Raw genomic sequence first — 23272 nt, forward strand, 5'->3', positions numbered from 1 at the left:
CCCCCTAGAGATGGACTCTCAATGCGCAAGAGGAGGCAAGGGAAGGTGCTGGGCTCCAGGCCTGGAAGATTCCTCGTGTTAACTCTGTGGTAGCAGGAAGGAACGCTAGACCAAGACTCTAGTTCTGAAGCCGCTTGTCCTATCACGTTGGATAAGGCACTGGACCTCCCTGACCCTCCATGTCCTTATGGAACCTTGGAAGAGTCCCTGGACTTGGCCTGGCCCCGGTTTCCCATCCTTGTAATGGGATGGCAATACCGACTGAGCAGTCAAGGATGGGAAGGCCTGTGAGGGCCCGGGGGTGGGGAGACCTGGGTTCCTACCTGGGTGAGGGCCTGTGAGGACTGTGCAGGGAAGGCCATGTGAGAGCAGGTTCCACCAGTGTGTGGCCCAGGCTGGTCACGGAGCTGTGCGAAGGCAGAACGGGCACATCACCACGGGCAGGCAGGCTGGGCCCAGCTGGGAGGGGAGCAGGGGCCAGCAGGGAACTGGGGAGCCAGAGGAGGGGGCCAGCACCGGCCCTTGCAGCAGCCCTGTGTATTTGCTGCCCTCCTTTCCAGAACTCTTGCTTGCTCAAAACAAGACAGGAGCAGGGGACATCAGAACCTCAAACAATCCAACACAGGTGTGTTTGAGAATCCTAGAAGCAGGTGAGATTCGAGGCCAGCTGGGAGAGGATTTTACAGGGATCTGCAACCAAACGCTCTTGAAGTAATAATATCTAGACCTAACTGGCTCCTTCACGTAGATGCAGGGCTGACGGAAGCCCCCACCCCCCGGCCCCACTTTGGAAGGACAACACCACAGACATCGTAAAATTACACCCGTGGCTTCCCATCCTTTCTTCTGAATAATTAATATTCACTTTCCAACCCCTCCATCCCACTTTTTCTTACCGAGAAGATCCAAGCCTGCCAGCGTGATTGCCTGCTGAGGCGGGGGAATTGGTCAGGCCCGGGTCCTCGGGGAACTTGGCAGAGGCCGGGTTGACCTCGGGCCCACTGGACCCCTCGCCTACTCCTTTATTCCGAAGATACTGCAGGGAACAGATGTGGGTTCCATTCTCAGGGCTTTGGCTCAGAGGCCTGGAGAAGGCAGGAGGGGGCCTTGGCTTGATTTTGGGGCTTTCAGGGGATATGAAAGAGGCTTCTTTTCAGGAGTGCAAAGCGAGGCCTGTTTTGGTGAAGGCGCCCCTTGCATTATAATGACAGCTAATAATGCCTCTCTTCAGAAAGGGAGCTTCATGGCCAAAGGAGGGTGACTAGGCCAGGAAGTTGTTCCACATTCAGGTCCCAGGGGGAAGTATGGGGACAGGCCCACCTCTCTAGGTAGCCCCACCCACATGGATGAATGCCAGGTGTGACTTGAGGCCACTGGCCTTTGTCAGCTGGAGACACTCAGACCTTCCCCCATCCCTCCCTCTTCCGGATGGCTGGTGGGGCCGGCTAAAGGAGGAGCACTGGAGGACCCCCTGCAGGAGGTCAGGCTGCCATCAACGGTGGGCCAGTTGGCGTGAGCCCCAAACAACCTGGCATGTCCCCCAAGCCCTGCCCATTCTAGGAAAACTCTCAGTGGGTGCCAGCTTGTCTGGTGGGTAGTGCTTGGCCCCATCTGTCCGGTGGCCTGTGAGGTGAGAATCAGTCTTCTTTTGTGTGCCTGGAGCCAGGACAGTGGTGAGGTGAAGATGCTGTTCCTTCCAGGCCTCTGCCAAGGCAAAATATCTTCAGGAGCTCACTCCTTAGATGAGCATTGACTGAGCAACTGTTGTGTGCTCAGTCTTGGGCCAGGCACCATGGTCTTTTCCCCCTCAAGGAGAGGTTGGGGGAGAAAACAGGAAATTGATCACAGCATGACCAAAGTTTGGCTTGGGAATGTACAGGGAGTTAGGAGAGTGCCCAGGAGGGGCACATCACCCAGAATGGGAGCCCTGGAACTTCCTGGAGGAGCTCTTGACTAATAAGATCTAAAGGCTGAGGGGGAGGAAAGGGAAGGTGTGTGCTTCAGGCATGTGCACAGGCCCAGAGTGGGGAGAAAGTGAGGCCATGGAGGAGCTAAATGGCATCCGCATGGCCAGAGTTGTGGAAATTGGGGAGTGAAGAGGAGATGCAGGGGGGCGGGCAGCAGGAGCTAGTCACATGGTGCCCTTCAACCTGGACGAAGGAGCGTGGCTTCCCTTCTGCCATCCCACTGCCTGGAATGTGGACGTAAAGGCTGGCACTGTGGCCACCATCTTGGACCATGAGGACGAAGGCCACAGCTGGGGAGGGAGAGGGTGAGCTGGCAGGAGCCCGAACTCTTGAGGATTGGGTGAGGCGGAGAGTGATGGGGAGCCACAGACAGGTTTTATGTGGAGCAGGGAGACAATCTGGTGTGTCCCTTCGAGAGGAAAGGTGTGTGCACAATGGGCCGGGGAGCCAGATGGAAGCAGGGGGCCAAAGTGGGACCAGGTAGGACGTGGCGCAGCCCAAGTGAAGGCAGGTGGGGAGAAGTGGAGGTGGCTGAGGTTTCTCTGGATACTGGATGGACTTGCCAGGACTTGGGAATGGATGCTGGGCTGAGCCAGCGCCCTACTCACCTGCATACTGAGTTGCTCGATCTTCACCTCCAGCTGCTGCACCTTGGCCTCCCGCTCAGCCACTGTGGCCCGCAGCTGGGCCACGAGGCTGATGCTCTGCTGAGCCTCACTGTTGAGCTGCTGGTCCAAGTGGTGCTGGGACACTCGCATCTTCTCCTCCTGCAAACGCAGGCTGCCCAGAATCTCCTGTAGCTGCTTCAGCTGGTCCTGCGGGGCCAAGTGGGAGGGTGAACGAAGGTCAGCCACGGCCCTGGATAAAGAAGGACAGGAGAGAAGACCGCCTCCTCCCACCTGCAGCTCCCACCCCTTCCCTGCTCCCTTGGGAACCTAACAGTGGGACGCTAGTGTTTCCCTGAGAAGCAGGAGGAACACCTTGCCTGTCCTCAGTGGGGGTTCAACCAGGTTTTCCTGTCCTCAACTTCTTTCTCCCTGAGATCGGGGCTAAGAAGGACATCCAAGGGGCTCTCAGGACAACAGAAAACGGCTCAGATGGTGGCCCCTCAGCCAGTGGGTAAAAAGAAGCCCTATCCCACTGTGCTGGAAGACCACCTTTGAAGGCAGTACCTGGACCCCTCACCACGGATCTTTCAGCACCTGATGGAGGCCCCATCCCTGGAGATGCTCCCAAGGAGACCTCTGGGGTGGAGGCTTCCTGCCTGGGGGCTGGGAAGGACCATATTGGCGATCTGGAACAGGTGAGGGCATTGTCTTCACCTCTTTGTGGAGGAAATGGAGGCCCAGAGAGGCCAGGACACACTGCTGGTGAATGGCAGGGCTAGGGCTTTTTTGCAGCTCTCACCATGCACCTTCAGTGACAAAGAATAGCGGCCCCAGGGACCTCAATGGACATCCAGTCCACACCTTATTTAAAAACTGGGAGCTGAGGCTTCCCTGGTGGCGCAGTGGTTAAGAATCCGCCTGCCAATGCAGGGGACACGGATTTGAGCCTTGGTCCGGGAAGATCCCACATGCTGCGGAGCAACTAAGCCCGTGTGCCACAACTACTGAGCCTGCGCTCTAGAGCCTGTGAGCCACAACTACTGAGCCTGAGTGCCACAACTACCGAAGCCCGTGCGCCTAGAGCCCGTGCTCCGCAACAAGAGAAGCCACCGCAATGAGAAGCCCGCGCGCAGCAATGAAGAGCCAGCGCAGCCAAAAATAAACAAATAAATAAATTTATAAAAATAAAATAAAATAAAATAAAAACTGGGACCTGAGGCTCAGAGAGGGGATGCAACTAGCCTAGAATCACACAGTGAGGTATGAACAGAGGGGGCCCAGATTTCAGGTCTTCTGTGCCCTGCCCACCACCCTGCTTGGTGAATTATTATGGCCCAAGGCATGCCTAAGCCAGCATCAGTTCCCCCTTGCACCACCGTCAAGCCAGTCATGACCACCCCAGCGGCCTGTGGGCACAGCTTGGAATTCAGAGACCAAAACCCTGGGGTGGCTCAGGCCCCAGAGAGAAAAGTCCAGGCTAGGGTCAGGAAAGCAGGACGGCTTTGTTAATCAAAGGAGGTTTTACGATCAGATAAATCTGGTTTGAATTCAGTTGTGTGGCCTTCGATGACTTATCTAGCCAATTAGAGCCTTGGTTTCCCCATCCGTGAAGTGGGATTATGTGTCCCTAAGGGTTATCTTGGTGACTAACCATTATAAACCACACCCCACGTGCCCAGAAGCAGGGGTGCTCTATGCTGTCACACAGACAAGGATGTGCACCAGCGCCCCCCCTCAGTTGTCCCTTCCGTTCCTCCATGAGAAATATCCCAGGGTGTAATCCCATCTGCTGCCCCCCATCCTCTTCTTTCTCCTTTGGGGTCCACAGGTGCAGTGGCTTGTGCCCGGCATCAACCTCCACAACACGACCTGTACTGGCCCTCGGGCAGCCTCTGAGTTGCTCCAGTACTTGCGGCCAAGCTTTGGGGCTGGGCCCAGTGGAGGCAATGAGCTCCCGGGTTATGCAGGTGGCATTTTGGGGTGAGGGAGGGCTCTGGGGGGGCTGGGTCTGGGTCACAGGTCTCTGGGTGGGGCAGGGGTCCCAGAGGTGGCTGTACCACGAGGGCATCGATGAGCTCGTCGTCATGCCGGCCCTTCTCCATGAGGGTCCCCATCTGACTCCTGAGGGTCTTCACTTCTCTTGAGAGCACCTTATTCCGGGACCTCACGCCCTCAAACTTCTTTTTCAGCTCTTCGAGCTCTCTCTGGAGGGCATCCCGCTCCGCTTCAAGTTTCTGTAACCAGAGGGCATGGTCACAGGCTGCAGGGCTGAGTGGGACTGGGGCCATGGCTGAGCCCTTGCTCTCACTCGCTGGTGAGGCCAGAGCTGGGAGGGGACTTGTTGAGGTCACAGGGCAAGTCAGTGGAGCCTGAGCCCTGACTCCCAGCCTCGGCCTCCCGGGGTGTCAGGCAGCCCAAGTACATGATGGACGTGACCCAGATGGATGACAGCCCGAGAACACAGGGGCCAGACTCGGACATGAGAGGAAACCCACTGGCCAACGCTGGGTGTGTCCTCCCGAGGACCCTCTATCCCTGCCTGAGAGGCAAAAAGAGAAAAGCCATGCTTCAGTGGACAGCACCAAGCCTAGGGTTCAAACTGAAGTGCCTCATTCCACCAAGAGCTAGTTTCAGGTCCAGCATCTCCAAAACAGCCAGAATGGGGCCACCCGACATTCGTGAAATGGGCTCTGGATGAGGAACCAGTCAGGCAGCTCAAGGTGGATGGATAGGACGTGAGGAACATGCACAGAGGTGACCCCAAACCCCAGAGCCTCCAAGTCCTCACGGGTGGTCGTGGTCTCCTGGCCCCAGGCGCCCCTGACCTCCTTCCAGGCACACGTTACCTCCCAGCTTTCCTGTTTTTCCCTCTCCAGGTTGTGGATCCTCAGCAGATTTTTCTCCTGTGCCGACAGCTTCCTTGGATTGGGATAGACAGACAGCCCATCACTGGCTGTTTCTACCGGCCGGCTCCGAGTCTGTCCCAGCTGTTTCTCAAGCTCTCGAACCTGAGGGTGGTTCCACAACAGGTCTGCAGTCAGACTCGACCCTCAGAGGGGCCGCCCTGTGATGTGTCAGGAGACCCCACTAGACAGATGACAACACGGTTCCAGATAGACGTGGAGGTCCCTAGGAGAGGGACTGGGGTCGGGGAGGGATGGGAGGGATCTGCGGTTGCATCGTGAGCAAAACAAGGGGAGACACTAGGGAGGTTTAGCTTGGAAAAGAGAAGCTTCAAAGTAAATGAGAAAAATCACCCTATCTCTGAGGCCAAGGAGCAGATGTGTAGCCCCAGGAACTTGGGAGGGAAAGGATAGCAGGTCTCAGTACCAGGAAGAGCTAACAGACAGGCCACCCAAGCCTGGGCGGGCTCCTCGGGAGGCTACGGGCTCTTGGCCACTTGGAGGAGATGTTGCAGAGGGCGGGCAGGGTTTGGAAGCCGGGAGACCAGCTCAAAGCCTCGCTGGCTGTGTGACTGTGCACAGATTACTTAACTTCTCTGAATCTCAGGTCCCTCATCTGTGAAGAGGCCTGTGAGTACACGCTGCATAACGTTGTTATGAGAATTCAGTGCCCTGAACTTGTCTGAGCCTGGGAATCCCCAAGACGCTTCTTGGGATGACAAATCTTGGGGCCCGCTCCATACCAACAAGTCAGAGCTCTAGGGGAAGAACTCGGGGATCTGCATTTTAAACAAGTGCTACAGGTGATTTCTGGGATTAGGCAACTTCGAGAAACCCCAAAATGGCCTGGGTGAAGCCCTCAGCACAGGGGAGGTGGATGTCATCCGACAGAATCACGGCTTTATCACACTGGGTTTAAAGTGGATAACTCCTAGTGTCCTTCTAACCCTGATTTCCACGTCAACACAACATAAATGATGGAACAAAGTTGGGTAAACCTGAGCCAGGGGCAAAATTCACTAGGATCCCTGGTAAAGGGCCTCAGTATGGCTTTGAAAGCACATTTCAGTGCCCTCGTGTGGCACTGTGTGGTAATTCCATTTAAACGTTAAAGAACACAGTACTATTACTTTTAACCGTTTGTTCACACAGCTTAACAACACTGACAATAATAACTAATGTGTTGAGTGTTTACCATGGCCAGGCACTGTGCTGGGCACTTCCCAAACGATACTTCGTTTAACCCACAACAACCCTACAAGGAAGGCATTATTATTTCCACTTTACAGGTGAGGAGACTGCGACACAGAGAGATGAAGAGATTTGCCCAAAGACACCAAACTTACAGACCAGTGACTGAGGCCAGATTCAAACTCAGGTCTCTTGAACCACAAGGCCACACACTGGTCATTAAACCACAGTTTTTTCAGAGACCTCTTCCCCTTCATGTTGGCTTCAGGGATCCCACAGGAGACCCTGAGGGTAAAAGCCACCTGGGAACCTGGGGATGAAGGCAATGCACTTGGCAAATAGTGGAAACGACACACCTATTTGTGTGACTCTTGGTTTCTTGGTACAGCTAACCTTCAGATGGTGTTTCCTCCATGCCAGGCACTGTGGTAAGCAATTTACACATCTGTGCTCATTCAGTCCTCCCAACAACGCTGTGGGGTAGGCACTGTCATTATCCACAGTACACAGAGGAGGAAACTGAGGCACAGAGAGGCGAAGCAACTTGCCCAAGGCCACACGGTTGGTGGGTGGTGGGCTGAGATTTGAAGCCAAGCAGTCTGGCTGCAGAGCCCCTGTTCCTAGCCTCTAGAGATGCTCCAAAATATTTAGAGCGTAAAGAGGGAGACAGGCTAAGTGGTTTTTTTTTGGGGGGGTGGTAATTAAAACCTTCAAAAGCCAACAGGCATCTGGACAAAACTGGAAAAAGCCTACGAGTACAACAGTCACGCAAATTTACATGAACCAGGGGAAAAAAATCTGCCTGGAGTAAACTAAATCAAAGGCTCTGGCATTTGTTGAGCGCCAGTGCCTGGTATGTAGTGTTATATAAATGCTTGTTCACTTAATAACAAATGGAAATCAGGCTGGCTGGGGAGAATGTAAAACAACAGTCCTGCAAGTGCGCTCTGCAGAACCTAAAGGCCATTTTGGGGTTCTGTGTCTCTAATGTGGGTCAGTGTGGGTCTTTCTGGGGCATTTCAAGCCTTAACGTTCAGGGCCGGGAGAAGTCTGATGACTCACTCACCTTGCTCTGCAAGATGAGAATTTGTTGAGCTCGACCCCTCCACGTCCCAGGCGAGGACAGGAGCTGCTGGATGTTCACATCTTCCCCAACCTCACTGGTTAAAACCTGAAAAAGGTGAGGCCTTCAGTATGGCCGGGAGAGAGGGCTCTGCCAGAGCCCTAAAGCTGCTGCACGTGCAGAAACAGTGCTGGGTGCATGGGGCTCTCCGAAGGCCCGGCCTCCACCTGCACAACCTTCCCCCTTCCCCCGCTCCCCGCCTCAAAGGCCAGTTGACCACGCTCCAAGAGCAGCACTCCCTGGGAAAGCAGTGAACCCATCATCCCCAGCACTTCTTGGTGATGCTTAGAGCAGACAAGGAACTGCTGACAATGCCCAGGTGGGGGCCCCTTGCCCTTGACACATTCTGGAATGAGTGAACCACAAAGTTGACCAAGACCTGCTCCAAATTTGTTCACCTGTCACCCAGAACTGAGATCATTCTGGATGGCTCCAGGGAGGACACGGCCACAGGGCCTCACCCTCCGTGCAAAGCCACTGACAAGGGGCCGTGTCTGAGTGCAGCAAGGAGGGGGGTGCTACCGAATGTCACTTGGGGATGTGTGGTTCCAGAAGGGCCCAGCTTTGTGGCTGTTGCAGAGAGGTGTTCAGGCCCAACTTCGAGGCTTTGAGGTGGAAACAGTACACCCCAGCTTGTGCCCTGGGCCTCTGTGCAGCCTGTCATGGAAACCCATCTAGCATACCAAGTCTCTAGTGCTTGTTTCCACAATAGATCTCTGTTTTGGAAATCTTGGCTGGTCTGAGTGGTTCCAGCAGGAACCGCTGCTGGTGGTACAAATGCCAGAGAATTCACTATGTAAATAAAAATAAATAATGAACCAGCTGGGCCTGCCTCCCAAGTCCGAGCATTTTCCTTTGAAAGGGGCCTTTAACACACAAACAACCTTTACATTTTCTAATATTACGGACAGCAGAGGGCAGGAGATGGGTCTTGGTAGGCTTCCAAGTCCAAGGTGCCTTATTAAGGAGATGCCCAGGATCTATTGGGGTGCACATAGCACAGGGAAGGTTTAAGAGCCTCTCCAGGGTGGACAGCACTGTCTTCCTCGGTCCAGGGTTGGGCGGGCACCGCAAGGGCCTCTATGCAGGGCCCTGCAGGCAGCCGGCAACCCCCCTCACCGGATGGGTCCGTTTCAAGGAAGGAAGTTACTGGATCTGAGCCTTAACCCAGAACAAGCAGCATGATGCTCACAGGGCCAAGCTCCTGAATGGAAGCCATTGTCCCAGCCATGACCTTCCCAGTCCCAGGCCCACCCACGAGGACCTGAACCCTGGCCTGGAAATACCTTATGGGCCATCCGGAGCTCCTGCTTCACAGCCTGGATCTGGTTGCGGAGGTCACTCATCTTCAGGTTTGTGGCCGCCAGCCTGTCCTGCAAGACCTTCACCTCTGGGCTGTCCTGCTAGTTGGGAAAGACGGGAGGGAGAGCAGTCATTTGAGGCCTAGATAGTAACAATAATCACAGCCCCCGTTTATCCAGGTATGTGCAGGTACCACACGAAGTGCTAGACAAGGAGGAACTAATTTCATCCTCACAACCCCTTTGAGGTAGGTTCCGTTACCGATGCAGAGCAGAGGCTGGAGCGGGGTGACCCCTCGGCTTGGGGGACCTGGTAGGTAAGGGGGAGCGTGGATGTGGATCCCGGCAGCCCAGCTTTGGGGGCTGAGCCCTGTGCTCCGAGGGTGGCGCACACAGGTGGACGTGGGTGGTGGCCGCAGACAGGGAGCATCTGGAGGAGGCTGCTTCCCAACTCCCAGACACTCCCAGGCTGTGGGCTCTGCTGTGCTCAGAGACTGGCATCCTAGCAAATCCATCCTCACTCAGGATGAAGAGGGGCACTGGCTCCTTTAGCGAAGGCAGCCCCAGCTTGGCAGGAGGGCCATGACCATCCCAACTTGGGGCCTTCCTCTCCTAGAATTGTCAGACTGGGCCTTGGGCTCCCTTTCCTGGCAATGAGCTCACTGAATAGAAATAAGGACCCAGTTTAATCTCCAAATGCTCCATTTCTGTGGCTTGAAGAACTGCAGGAACCATGAAAATTCTGCCTGCTGGAACACTTAGCAAAGTCTTTTTTTAAAAAAATATTTCATTTAAACTATTTGGATGAAACTTTTCTCAAATGTGTTCCCCATTTATGACTTAAATAGAAGTTCCTGAAACCCTCAGAACTTTGGCATTAAAGGGACTCCAAGGTCAGCCCATTCAAACCCTTTCCATAGGTGATGCAGATAAGGTCCAGAGAAGGGAAATAACATGGCCTCACAGGCACACAGCTGGTTGGGGTGACAGAAGTGGGATTAGAGGCATGGTCCTTTCTTTGCACTGGCTGATTCTCCCAATATAAGCTCTTGCTGATGCCATGGCATCGTGGTGACAGAAACACTGGTTGGTGGGTTGAGTGTCCCATCAGGCAATGACACTAAGACCATCTGCTCCTGTCCCAACAGATCAGGTGGACTAGACTTCTGGGAAACAGGATGGGTACTGCAGTGGCTTTCTGAACTTTCCTTAGTAGCCACAGACAGAACCTCCTGTGAATGCTAGTGTGAAAGATAGATCCCAGAAGACTGGGTCTGGGGAGTTCCATGGACCCCAGAGGCTCTGGGCAGCCCCGCTGAAAACCACTGGTCAAGGAAACTAGTCCTGCACACAGGGCCCAGAAGGCCTGGACTCATCCAGTCTTCTCATCTAGGAAATGGCTGCTTCTTCACAGCACCCCCAGGAGGCTAAACAGAGTAACCAGTGTGAGCAGAATTTGCAAATTGGGAATTTACATAAAACATACATGCATCTTTCTTTAATCTATATTTTTGTATGTCCTTCCACCGCCTGGCTGTATGCCATCCCTCCCCACTGCTGTTGGGAGCCTGTCTGCTCCCCTGCTAAGGTGCTGCTTTGAATCTGCCCTGGGTTGGGAAGCAACAGTCCCTGCCTGTCAGATCTTCCGTGCCATGAGCCCCCTGCTGGCTCTGGTGGTTGGCGGTGCAGGAGCCTTGAGAGCATTTGGGAGCCTGAGGGCACGGAAAGAGCACACCGACTGGATCCGGATCTGAGACCCAGGCGGCAACAACTGTCTCCAAAGCCTCGTTTCCTCTTCTGTGAAATGGGGGCACGTTATGCCAGCCTCCAGGGTACATGTGAGTGTCGATGGGATAACGCACGTAAAGGGTGCCATCGGGGGCAGATTCTGATGGGGGGCGATACTGGGGGCATAGCCTGGCTTGGGTGGGCAGCTGGCAAAGGTGGCTGAGGGCCATATGGTGTTCTGGTGAAGGCATCACCCCCTCTGCTCTGCCAGGCCCCAGACCTCCCCTCCCAGGAAGCTGAGCCAACCCTACCTGCCTGACATTTCAGAGCTGTTTCTGCCCAGAGTGAGATTTCACAGGCTGTGTGGGTGTCTTGGGCCTGGGCACGCCCTTCCCCCACCCCGGGCTGTTTCCTCTGAGGCGATACTGGAAATGGTGTCCATGGGAGCAGATAACGCAAAGGCCGCTCACACCACAGCTTCACGAGGCCTCACGCGGAGTGAGGACGTTCAGCTCCACTCTGGAACGTGCTTGGAGCTCTGGGCTGGGATATGGAGTGAGCCTGCAGGCTCCGGAGTATGGCCCAGGCTTGGGTCGCCCTGAACAGTCTAACGAGGGGGACATGGCTATTGTCCTCTCTCTGATCAGAAGATGCCCGGGAAAACACGTGTCCTGAGGAATGGAGGCTGCAACCCACCATGCACTCTTCCGTCAGAACACTCCCAGGCTCCCTGCAGCCACAGAATGAAGTTGGAATTCCTACTCCAGCTACCATCAAGGCCTCCCTCCACAGGTGACCCCGCCCCAGCTTTGTTTGGATGTGTTCCCTTTTCCTCGTCAGGGCCCCTGGGCTGCAGCCAAACGTTATCCAGCTGATGCCCAGCTAACAAACAAAATAGGAATATTGACGCTTTCCTGCTCTGAGCTTGCACCGCTTCTGCTGGAAGGGCCACCCCCATCTTCCTGCTCCAGCAAGGCCACCTGAGGAAGCCCTCATCCGTCCCACCTCCTGGCTGCCTCAGGTGGAGCGTGTGCTCCCTCTGTGAACTCAGAGCCTAGGGGCTTTCTCTGAAGGCCCTGTCCCCCTCCTTCCTTTAGTATGCTTACTCATCTCCCCTCTTGAGCCCCCTTGTGGACAGTGGGCCTGTCTTTGATTCTCTGTGTTCCAGGGCTCAGAACATTCTGTCAGGCTCAACAAGTGACTGAACAAGTAGTTTGCCATTTAGGACAGCCCCAGTCAGAGGTATGGATAAACGAGGGGTAGCTTAGAAGTGTCCCTCAGAGCTGGGAAGGGCACTGAATGACACTCAGTGTAGCATCTGCTGAGGGTGGAGCCCCTCCGTTGCCTCCCCAGCAATGAGACAGATCTACACAAGACTAGCCTTCAGGAGACATGTTCACCCCTGACCTGGAACCTGAGGGGCCCATCACTCGAGGGCAGTATTCTCCTCAAGACAGGCATGAGGCGGCTTGATCTCGAGTCATAGACAACAGGGAAGATTGGGTGGAAAAGGGGCACTGAACTAGGAGTCCTGAGGCTTGGATTCCGTTTCACCAACTCATTTGGCTTCTTAAGAAAACCATGGGGAGGAATTCCTTGGTGGTCCAGGGGTTAGGACTTGGCGCTCCCACTGCCAAGGCCCCAGGTTCAATCCCTGGTCGGGGAACTAAAATCCCATAGGCCGTGAGGTATGGCCAAAAAAAAAAAAAGAAAGAAAACAAAAGAAAAGAAAACCAAGGGGAGGCCTCCTGGGATGTTCTTGAGACTCTGAGCTATTTATTGTCTGGCTTGGGCTCCATGCTCCTCCCCGGTAGCCCACTGAGTCAGACTGCCTTCCTTTCACGGAGCTGCAATTCCCATGCCCTGAGTTTCATGGAGGCTCATTGGCTTAGAAAAAATGGAATCTTGGGAACAGCCCCATTCCCAATAGTCACTTTTACGCTGTAGATTTGGAGTTCCACAAAGGGAAGACTTCTTACAATATGGATTGCCCCAGCAAAAACCAGGGATCCATGGAGGAGTGAGCTCCCTGTCCCTGGGGTAAGGTAGAGAGGCTGGATGTCTCCCCAGTAAGGATGCTGTAACGGACATCCTTTACAGCTTGGCTGAGAGCGGGAGGCTAATTGGATCAGGTCTTCCTTCCCTCCTGGTCCTGAAATTCTAGGATTCCAGGGTCCTCAGGCCCCTCCTGACCTCCCTCTCTGGGGACTAAATCAGAGTTAGCCCCTCACCAGCCTTCACTGGGGCATTCTTGGCCCCAGACAGTAGACTCGGTCACTGTCACCTGATGGCTACTCTGAGGATGCTGCAATGGTGGCACTGGCTCAGCAATGGGGTGGATGCCGGCCAGAGGCACCTACGCCCCCAGGGAAGAGGGGAGGCCCAAGCCCATGGCTGCCTCACACACTCCCTGGCACAGAAGAGAATTCGTACCAAGGCTCTGTCTCCTACCTGGGCCTTCGGCAGCTTGGCTCCTGCGTTGCTGGCTCCCTTGGCTGGCAGCCTGTCCAGGGCCGTCTGCAGCTGAAAAAGCAAACCTGGCACTTAATATTTAATTCTGCTCAGCAGCTGTGGCGCCTGAGTGAAGGGCTCTGGTGCTGCTGTCGGATGTGTGGTCACGGATCTCAGCAGTCCGTCCCTTCAGCTCATTTTAAGGCCCATGAATGGAAGAACTCTCCTTTACAAGGCGCTCTGCGATGGGAGAGGGTTTAACTGATTGTCTGCCCCACTCCCCAGTCGCAGCCTAGGATTCACGAACAGCTTAGTAAATAATGATTCTGCAACCATCGTCTGCATCTAACAACAGCCTGGGAGGCGGAGAGAAAAGGAACTACGGACTTCACATTACCGTTGAGGAGACAAGGTCAGAGACACTGAGAAACCTGCCACTCGGGCTCATGGCCTGGTGGCCAAGACCACTGCTGTATACAGACAGCCAACCAACCCTTTAAGGGTTTCCCAATTGTCCTTCACACAAAGACCATCCCTGTCTGACAAGGCTGGGCATGACCCGCCCTCCCACCTCTCTGACCTCATCTTGCTCCAGGCTCGGCCACATTGGTCCCCTTTCAGGCCTTTATTCCTATTCAGGGACTTTGTACCTGCTGGGCCCTCTGCATGAAGGCCTCTCCCCCACCCCTCTGAGTCTGGCCCCTTCTCATCCTCCAGGGACCCACTGTGCATACTCCCCCTCTAAGGGGCCCTCGATGCTGGTGTGTCTCCAGGAGGGCAAGGACCAGGCCTATTTTGCTCCCCACGGTCTCCCCAGGGTCTGGCCCAGAGCCTGCGATGGTTCTCAAAAAATACGTTGTAGAATAAAGAAGGTCTAATTCAGTGCCAAGTGTAATGACTGTGGAGGATTTTGGAGAGCAACAGAACTGGATGTGAAATCCGGCACCACCACATGCTGAGTGACTTGAGAAAGCCTCTTAACCTCTGCCAGCCTCGGCTCCTCCAGCCATATTAGGAGAAGCTGCGTAGGTTCGCTCTAGCTCCTGAGGGACCATGAACCGCTGGGGCTTGTGCCCTCTCTCGACTGGAGGGGTTTGTCATTAGCTGTGGGAAGGTAGGGGCAGCAGAAAGAGGAAGGTGGACAAAAGCGAGACGAACTGGTGGGATGCTCCTGGCTCTAGCTTCAGATTAGCAAGGATCCCTGTTAACTTATCCAACAATGCCTTTCTGGTGCTAACTACCTGCTAGCGACTGTTCTAAGCATTTTACAGTGTTAAGTCATTTAACCCTCAGAAAACCTTGGGGTGAGTGCCGTTATAACTGCCACGTGACAGGTGGAGGAAACTGAGGCACAGAGAACTTATACCTGGCTCAAGGTCACAACACAAGTCAGCAGTGGAGCTGAGATTCACACCCAGGTGGTCAGGCTCCAAGCTTGCGTCCTCCTTGCTACGTCAGGCTCTCTCTCCACCGCCTGCGTCCTCCTTGCTTCCCGACACTTTCCCCTCTCAGGATGTGACAGAGACTGAGGGACTCACTGCAAACACTGACCCACCAGTCCTTGGGAAGGACCTACAGCATCTAAGTGTGCTCCCTCTCTGGAGGAGTGGCGTGGGGTACGGGGAGGCCGGGGCAGGGGCGCCTGAGGCCCCTCACCTCTTGCTCCAGCTCCTGGATGCGGTTGCTCAGCTGCCTCACTCTGGTCTTCGCACCCTCGGACTCTGCCATCAGCACCCGGTTCTTTTTGGACAGCTCAACGATCTTGGTGGCAGTCACATCCCCAGTCATACCAGCCGTCCCTAAAATGAAGGAAAACGGTAAGATCAATTAAAAACACAGGCCCACACATTGAACAGGCTTGCTGCTGCTGGCCTGGGCCAGCAGCGATTTGGGCAACTGAGTAGCTGCCCTCGGCCACCTCCTGTCTGTTGAAGAGGATTAGGACACATCAGGAGAAAGGAGAAAGAACCTGGGGAAGGAAACCAAACCTAGAAATACAAATGGTCCAGTGGTGAGTTCTCTGGTTATGTTTTCCTCCCAGGACCCAAAAGCATTACAAATCCTGGAACTAGACATCAGAAAGAAGTTTAAGAGAAGCCCTCTCTAGTCCGAAGGGCAGGAAGTGGGGCTAAGAGCGAGCCAGGGCTCTCTCCCAACTCTGTCTCCAGACAAGCCCCACTCTTGAAGCTGCAACCCCATTATAATGGGGGCATCAGTGAATGGGCAAGCACAGAAATGCTAAAATATCTGGGTAAATATAATAGACTATTTTGCATCCTTCAGTTTTTTAAAACGTATAATGGTTGAAAGCAAATATGATAGCATAGTCTGATGGGATGTTCAACATATACAGACATAATACATATAAAAGCTGCAATATAAGGGGGGAGGGTAAAGGGACTTATATGGTGGTAAAGTTTCTTCATTCCACTTGAAGTGGTAAAATATTAATTCTAAGTAGACCATGAAAAGTGATGTGTGTTGTAAGCACTAGCGTAATCACTAAAAAAATTGTACAAAGAAATAGAAAAACTAAACTAAAGCAAACACTAAAAGTCCACCCAAAGGAAAACCAGTTCATCAGCTGTCAGCAGCCTGTCACTGTAGCCTGGTTTAAAAACATGAACTGAGACTGTCCGACTTTTCTCTTCAAAGCATGAAGTTGGGGGCTTCTCTGGTGGCACAGTGGTTAAGAGTCCGCCTGCCGACGCAGGGGACCCGGGTTCGTGCCCCGGTCCGGGAAGATCCCACATGCCGTGGAGCGGCCGGGCCCGTGAGCCATGGCCGCTGAGCCTGCGCGTCCGGAGCCTGTGCACCGCAACGGGAGAGGCCACAGCTGTGAGAGGCCCGCGTACCGCAAAAAAAACAACCCCCCCCAAAAAAACCATGAAGTTGGAAATCAGAAATGGGGACTTCTGAGTGAGAACTGGATTTAAGAGGTCTTGAGGGAGGTTCAGGGCTGGCACTCAGATGAGGCCATGAGCATGCCAGCAGAAGCAGCAGAAGACAGGATGTGGGGCAGGCTGGAGAAGAGGGAGCAGGCCCTGTCTCCCAGGTCTCCTGGGGTGAGGAGGCATCTCCTGCTGTCCCCGGAGCCCATCAACTTCTCGACACCCTTGCAAAAGCTGCCCCTTCGCATCTGAACCCTGAGCCAGGTTAGGTGTTATCTTCTCTTCAGTGTGGTTTTGTTTTAGACAGAAGAGGCCAAAGAATGGAGGGAAGCACAACAGGCTACCAAGGGCCTTTAAGATACCAGATTCCCCCTGCTTTTTAATTCAGCACTGGTCCTCTGGGTGCACCTACTCTTAAAGTCATTTACTAGCAAAGGCAGAGAGAGACGCTCTGGCAGATGCCAGGTGAGGCATCATGCCCTCTGTGATTGTTGACACTGACTTTGTGCTTTCTCAGTCAGCCACCCGGGAATTGCTCAACGGGCATACATCGAGCAGAGGACAATCAGGGCCAAGGTCCCCACCAGATCTGTAAGAACAAGGTCTAGCTCATAACCACAGGGTCAGTGGTCAATGTCCAGCCCACACCCACAGGGCTAAGGTCATCTCCAGGCCCACAAAGCCAAGGTCCCTAACAGACCCACAGGGTCAAGGTCTCCAGCAACAGAACCAAGGTCCAACTCCGACCTGAAGGGCCAAGGTCCACTGTACATGCTGCTGGATCCCAGGAAGTCCTCCCAGAACGGCGAACTCCCCTGTCTTGTCCACCCTTCTGGAGCAGCAACAGCAAGTGGTATAGAGTAAATGCCTGTTTCCACTGGGGCTTTTTCACGTCCATGATAGTGTTTGAGCCAGAGCATCCAGATAGAATGGGTGCCGTTGGCCCACCGAACACGTAGCGAGCATCACGGAGAACTCTTGTCATGAGTCCCAGGGGTGTCACCCACACTGCCTGGAATGCGTCTTCTGCCCTGCTGTTCTCGTGCTTCCATTTCCCAGCATGCTGGCCTACCTGGCCTGCTCCATTCCTCTCCCCTCTCCCTCATTTCCAGGATTCATCTGGACAAGCTTGAGCACAGCGGAACCTTGCACTGTCTCTTGAGCACCTGCCCTCTGGAACCTGCTGTTTTTCCTGCCCTGTAGGCTCCATGGCAGCTGGGCCAGCCGACCTGGACTTCAGAGCAGAAGCTGTCGCAACCGCGGTGGAGCTACCTGTGAAGGCAAATCTGTCCTCTTCTATTTTCTTTTTGAGGTGTTTGATTTCAAAGTCCCTCTCCTTCAGCAACTTATACAATCGCCCGTTCTCATCCACTGTTTCCCTGAGTTGATCCCGAAGCCGTTCGATCTCGTCTTCAAGCATCCTGCAAGGCAAAGGCAGAATCACAGGAACCGATGGGCAGGGGTCAGGCCTCCACAGCCCACGTTTGCTGTACCTGGTTGGGCTCTGGGTGGAGATAAGAACTGGTCTGTACAAAATAGGAATGAGAAATTAAGGGAATCTCAGTGAGCAGAGTTTTAACACACTGTTCTCAAAACTGAGCTATTAAGGACACACACACACAGTGAAAGGAGAAAGAAGTTTTCAACAACATGGTTTACTACGGATTCAACAGAGCTATATAAAACCCCACCCAGAGAATTCATACTCCTTTCCAGCATCCGTGGAACATGCATAAAGATGTATTATAATTTAGGCTTCAAAGGCAACCTTAGCAAATTCCAAATAATGGACATTACACAGACCATTTTCTTTAATGGCAATTGACTAAAATTAGAAATCAATACTAAAAAGAGAACAAAAATAAAATAAAACACAGAACTCCAAACCCATCATATGCTTGGAACTGAAAAACACACACACACACACACACACACACATACACACACTCCTAAATTATTTATGGGTTAGGAAGAAATCATAATTTGTATTATGAAGCATTTAGAACGGATTGACTGTAGAAGCAATATGTATGAAAACTTGCGAACAGCAGCTAAAGTGATACTTAGAAGGAAATTTATAGCCTTAATTGCATATGTATATTAGAAGACGAAAGAGGAATTGTCTAAGCCTTAAGTTGAGACCAGGTCTCTGGGTCTCAGGTAAACCCAATAGGAAATCAGAATAGGTGGCTAGTTTTGTATATTACAATTGTCTTGCAGGTCATTTTTTTTAGAACTTTAAAACATGAGAAATATGTGACTGGTGGGTCTGTGATCACTTCTACCATTAGGCATGGAGCCAGCTCCATAGAGGCAGCTGCTCAGGAAGTAAATAAGTTACAGATATTATAGATAACAGTAATTATTAACTAACAGCTATTATTATTGTTGGTGTTATTCTACCAAGAGCTCAAGTCTCCACAAATTCCAGTTTCTCTGACTTGGGGAAAGATCATTTGGGAATAGGTCTGGGGTTAACTTAGAGCTAATATTTAGGAGCCATATGAATTTTTTCAATTATTGAGAAATCTTTATTTTTTCCTAATTAACATTTTTCAGTAGAACATTGTGAAAATCGAGAAACCATGAAAAGTAGAATTTGCAGATGGAGAAGATAGATTCTGGGTGAAACCAGAAGCAAAGAGATAGCTCAACAACTGCTGTGATTTTTTTTTTTTTTTTGCAAAATGACTAGCAAACGATTTTGTTTCAATCCAGACTCCTGCTTCTAATAACCAATATAAATCAATGCATCTGTGTGACATTGGCAAATTTAAAGCAAAATGAGAAGATTCTGGACTCCTTTCAACTGTTTCACCAACCATATAAAAGCAAGGAATCCATAAACTGCTTCTTTAGGACAGGTATGTTTATGTGTCTTTATGTGTCAGGGAAGGGAAATTGACACAGGAGAACAGTCCCAGTTGAGGTTTGGAGTAGTGATCACCTGTGAATCATCAGAGCCAGCCAACCAGCTCCTCAAAAACCAAAACACATTTTTCACGAAAGAGAGACTACGTAAGAAAATTCAAGTGAATAAACTACACCTTGATGAGTTTCAATTTTTCCATTTGACTTTAAGTGGTTTTTGAATACACTTCAGGTCAAATTATGTCCATTTATCCAATGCAAGAGTCTTCAATAACAATCTCTGTGTCAAAACTTCTGGGTCTCAGCTGATAAACACACATCTGGTCAACCTGCCTGTTGAACTGTCTGCAATCATTCTCCCCCACCTTCCCTACCTCCCTGCAGTGCTCCTGGGAGAGTCCAAACTTGCATTTACCTCTGCTCAAAGCTGGTTTTTGAGTTCTGCTCCCCGGCTTGGAGGACGCTGAGGCCATCAGAGATCTCCAGGGGCTCTTTTTGGTCATCAACTCTGCTTTGGAGGCTAAGTTCTTTTTCCTTCCGTTTCTCCATCTGTTTCTGTAACCTTCTGTGCTGCATCTCCTGCATGGCCCTGAACTGGAGCCTCAAGGTGTCCTCTGAGCCTTCATCCTCTGCCATCTTGCCCTTGGAGTAGGAAAAGAAGCCTGAGCCTAAGCAAACTCCACGAACTGCTCCTTTCCCAAGAGTGCTCAGCACATAGTCAGCCCTGTCTACAACCCCCAAGACTGGAGTTGGCTGCTTATCTTTTCATGTGTGCATGAGGAAGCTTGGAAGACACACCCTCACTTCAGGTCCCCTGAAAGCCAAAGCTGAGAGGAGCTAAGCTCTACACACCCTCGCATGCCTGAATGTGCCACCAGACCTCGAATGGCATCAGAATACTCCCCCCATCACTCAGATTCAACAGTTCACTCCTTCCTGTCCCTAGAAACAGTGGCTCTCAACTCTGGCTGACCATTAGAATCTCCTAGGAGTTCCTAAAATATAGAAATGCTGGGGCACATCCCCGGACCATTTAAAATCTTAATTCCTAGGAATGGGGCTCAGACATCATTACTGTTTTTAACTAAGGTATAATTTTAGGTTGAATTATAATTTACATATAGTAAAGTGCGTTAAGTCCTGAGTGTACAGCTCAATAAATCTTTACACAGGTATGCAGCCCTGGCTCCGGCCAGGGACCCGGTGGCTGCCGGCTCCCCCAGCTCCAGCCCGGGCCCTTCTGTACTTTTCCCCACCGCACTTACAGTGGTCACTCCGCTGCTGCCTTCTTGGGCTGCAGCAGACCGGGCACCTCTTTCAGACGCCTTCTTACGCTGCCCCGGCAACCGTCACCAGGGAAACCAGCCACGCCGCTGCGTGACGTCCTCACGAGCCTACGGCAGCAAAGAGGTCGCCGGGAGTTCGGGAGTTCCGGGAGTTCTGAAAAGGACAGAGGCGCGGATGGTCTAGGTTGAGGCGGTAAGTACATACGCGAGGTGGGCTGACGGATGAGGGCGTCTTGTGTATGAGACTTTAAAGTTGGCCCAGTGGTCCGCTTCTGGAACATATTTTAAAAGTTTTGTGGGCCAAACGTTCTGCGCAGAGATGCGCATCCCGCAGTCCTGCTGGGGGGAATTAAGGTGAATGATCCCACCAAGAAATTTAACGTAGCCATTCAGAATGTCTTTGGAAAATGTGGAACAGTGTGGGGGGAAAGGTTATTTTGTGACGGTGAGTGAAAAAGGCAGGACAAGAAATAGTAATTGCTAAGTAAATGAAGTTGTGTTTTTAAAAACTAAGAACGGAGGGAATTCCCTGGTGGTCCAATGGTTAAGGCTCCGTGCTTCCACTGCAGGGCACGGGTTCGATCCCTAGTCGGGGAACTAAGATCCCGCATGCCCTGCATGGCGCGGCCCAAACAAACAAAAAACAAAATTAAAAACCCCTAGGAACAGAAACAAGACTGCGGAGGAATGCATAGAAATATTTAAGTTAAAAATGGTTGTATTCGTGTGCTGGAATTGCAGTGCTGTGTTTCATTTTAGAGGATTTAAAATATAGTGAACATGGTTTATTTTCAAAGTGGAAAACACTTGTATGTTTGGGTTTTTTAAAAAGACACTTACCAATTTAAGTCACTGCTATATCCAGGTCTTTATAATTAGAAAGTCTTCAGATATCTCACGGTTGTTTTTCTTTCTTTTTTTCCTCATAAGGCATGCACCCACAGACGTGCTTGAAGGTGGGGCACCAGATCACATTTTGCAGAACTCTAATGCAATATCACAACCAGAATATTGACGTTGGTAGTTTTATTTGTATTCATTTTTGTGTGTGTTTAGTTCTATACAGTTTTATCATGCTTAGGCTTGCATATTCACCACCACCCTCAGATATTGCACACTTAAATCATCACAAGGATTCTTCTTCTTGGGCTTTTGTAGCCACACCCGCTTCCCTCCCTCCCCACCCCCAAAGGCCCTAATCCCTGTGACCACCAATCTGTTCTCCATTTCTAAAATTTTGTCATGTCAGAAATGTTATATAAGTGGAATCATATAATATGTAACCTTTGGGGACTGACTTTTTTACTCAGAATAATTTTCCAGAGCTTCATCCAAGTTGTTGTACATGTCAGTTTGTTCCTTTTTATTGCTGAGTAGTTTTCTGTGGTATGGATGTACCACAAATTGTTTAACCATTTGCCGGTCAAAGGACATCAGGGCTGTTTCTAGTTTGGGGTTATTACAGATAAAGCTGACATAAACATTCATGTATAGGTTTTTGTGGGAACTTAACTTTTCATTTTTCTGGGATAGATGCCCAAGAGTCCAGTTGTATGAGAATAACGTGCTTAGTTTTGTAAGAAACCGTCAACCTATTTTGTGAAGTGGCTGTACGATTTTACGTTTCTACCAGCAGTGTATAAGTGATCTACTTTCTCCATATCTTTGCCAGTGTTTGATGTTGTCACTATTTTTTATTTTAGCCATTCTAATAGGTGTGTAGTGACTTCTAATTGTGGTTATAATGTGCGTGATGGATAATAATATTGAACATTTTTTTCAGGTGCTTATTTGCAATCTGTATCCTCTTTGGTGCAGTGTCTGTTTATGTCTTTTGCCCAATTTCTAACTGTTGACTTTTGAGAATTCTTTATACATTCTAGATATTAATCGTTTGTTGGATTGTAGTTTGCAAATATTTTCTCCCATTCTGTAGCTTGCCTTTTGTCTTCACATGGGTTTTCACAGAACAAAAATTTTTAATTTTGACTAGGTCCAATTTACCAATTTCTTTCTTTCGGTGTCAAGTGTAAGAACTCCTTGCCTAGTCCTCGATCCCAAAGACTTCCCCCTGTGATATTCTAAAAGCATTAGAGTTTTATGTTCATGATTTATTTTGGCATAATTTTTATGTAAGATGTGAGGTTTAGATTGAGATTCTTTTTTTTTTTTTTTGACCTATGGCTGTCCAATTGCTTCAGAAGTATTTATGGAAAGGTATCCTTCTTCAACTGAATTGCTTTTGAACATTTGTCAAAAATCAGTTGTGTAAATTCAGAAACAGCCACAAAAAGCAACCCAATTCAAAAGTGGGCAAAGGACTTGAAGAGATTCCTCCAAAGAAGATATACATATAGGTAATAAGCACATGTAAAGATGCTCAACATTACTAGCCATTAAGGAAATGCAAATCAAAGCCACAGTGGGATACCACTCCATACCCATTAGGATCGCTGTTGTTTAAAAAATGGAAAATAAAAAGTGTTGTCCAAGATGTGGAAAAATTGGAACCCTTATGCATTGCTGGTGAGAGTGTAAAATGGTGAAGCCACTGTAGAAAAGTTTGGCAGTTCCTCAAAAATTTAAACATAGAGTACGATCCAGAAATTCACTTCTGAATATATGCCCAAAATATGAAAGCAAACAGATACTTGTACACCAGTGTCCATAGTAGCACTATTTACAATAGCCAAAAGGTGGAAAAAATCCAAATGTCCATCTGTAGATGAATGGATAAACAAAATGTGCCATTATCCATTCAATGGAATATTATTCAGCCATAAAAAGGAATGAAGTACCGATACACGCTACAACATGGATGAACCTTGAAAACATTATGCTAAGTGAAATAAGCCAGACACAAAAGGACAACTATTGTATGATTCCACTTATATTAGGTTCCTAGAATAGAGATTGCCAGGGAGCAGGGGAAGAGGGAAATGGGTGGTTATT

General features: G+C 50.9%; 1 protein-coding gene across 1 annotated transcript in view; it reads right to left on the minus strand.

Annotated features, from left to right (window-relative positions):
* Positions 1–20354, minus strand: part of CCDC13 (coiled-coil domain containing 13) — a 29469-nt gene extending 9115 nt beyond the window's left edge. The window contains exons 1-12 of the mRNA XM_082638169.1: positions 20300–20354; positions 19450–19676; positions 17436–17584; positions 14929–15071; positions 13255–13344; positions 9079–9195; positions 7736–7840; positions 5422–5583; positions 4633–4809; positions 2576–2782; positions 897–1036; positions 324–407 (exon numbers count right to left, since the gene is read on the minus strand). Of these exons, the coding sequence (XP_082494295.1) occupies positions 324–407; positions 897–1036; positions 2576–2782; positions 4633–4809; positions 5422–5583; positions 7736–7840; positions 9079–9195; positions 13255–13344; positions 14929–15071; positions 17436–17584; positions 19450–19670 (1595 nt within the window). The 5' untranslated portion in view covers positions 19671–19676; positions 20300–20354. The remainder of the gene's footprint in view (positions 1–323; positions 408–896; positions 1037–2575; positions 2783–4632; positions 4810–5421; positions 5584–7735; positions 7841–9078; positions 9196–13254; positions 13345–14928; positions 15072–17435; positions 17585–19449; positions 19677–20299) is intronic.
* Positions 20355–23272: the final 2918 nt, after the last annotated feature.

The sequence above is a fragment of the Mesoplodon mirus genome (assembly GCF_964341445.2).
Source record: "Mesoplodon mirus genome assembly, chromosome: 12".
In the NCBI taxonomy this organism is placed as follows: Eukaryota; Metazoa; Chordata; class Mammalia; order Artiodactyla; family Ziphiidae; genus Mesoplodon; species Mesoplodon mirus.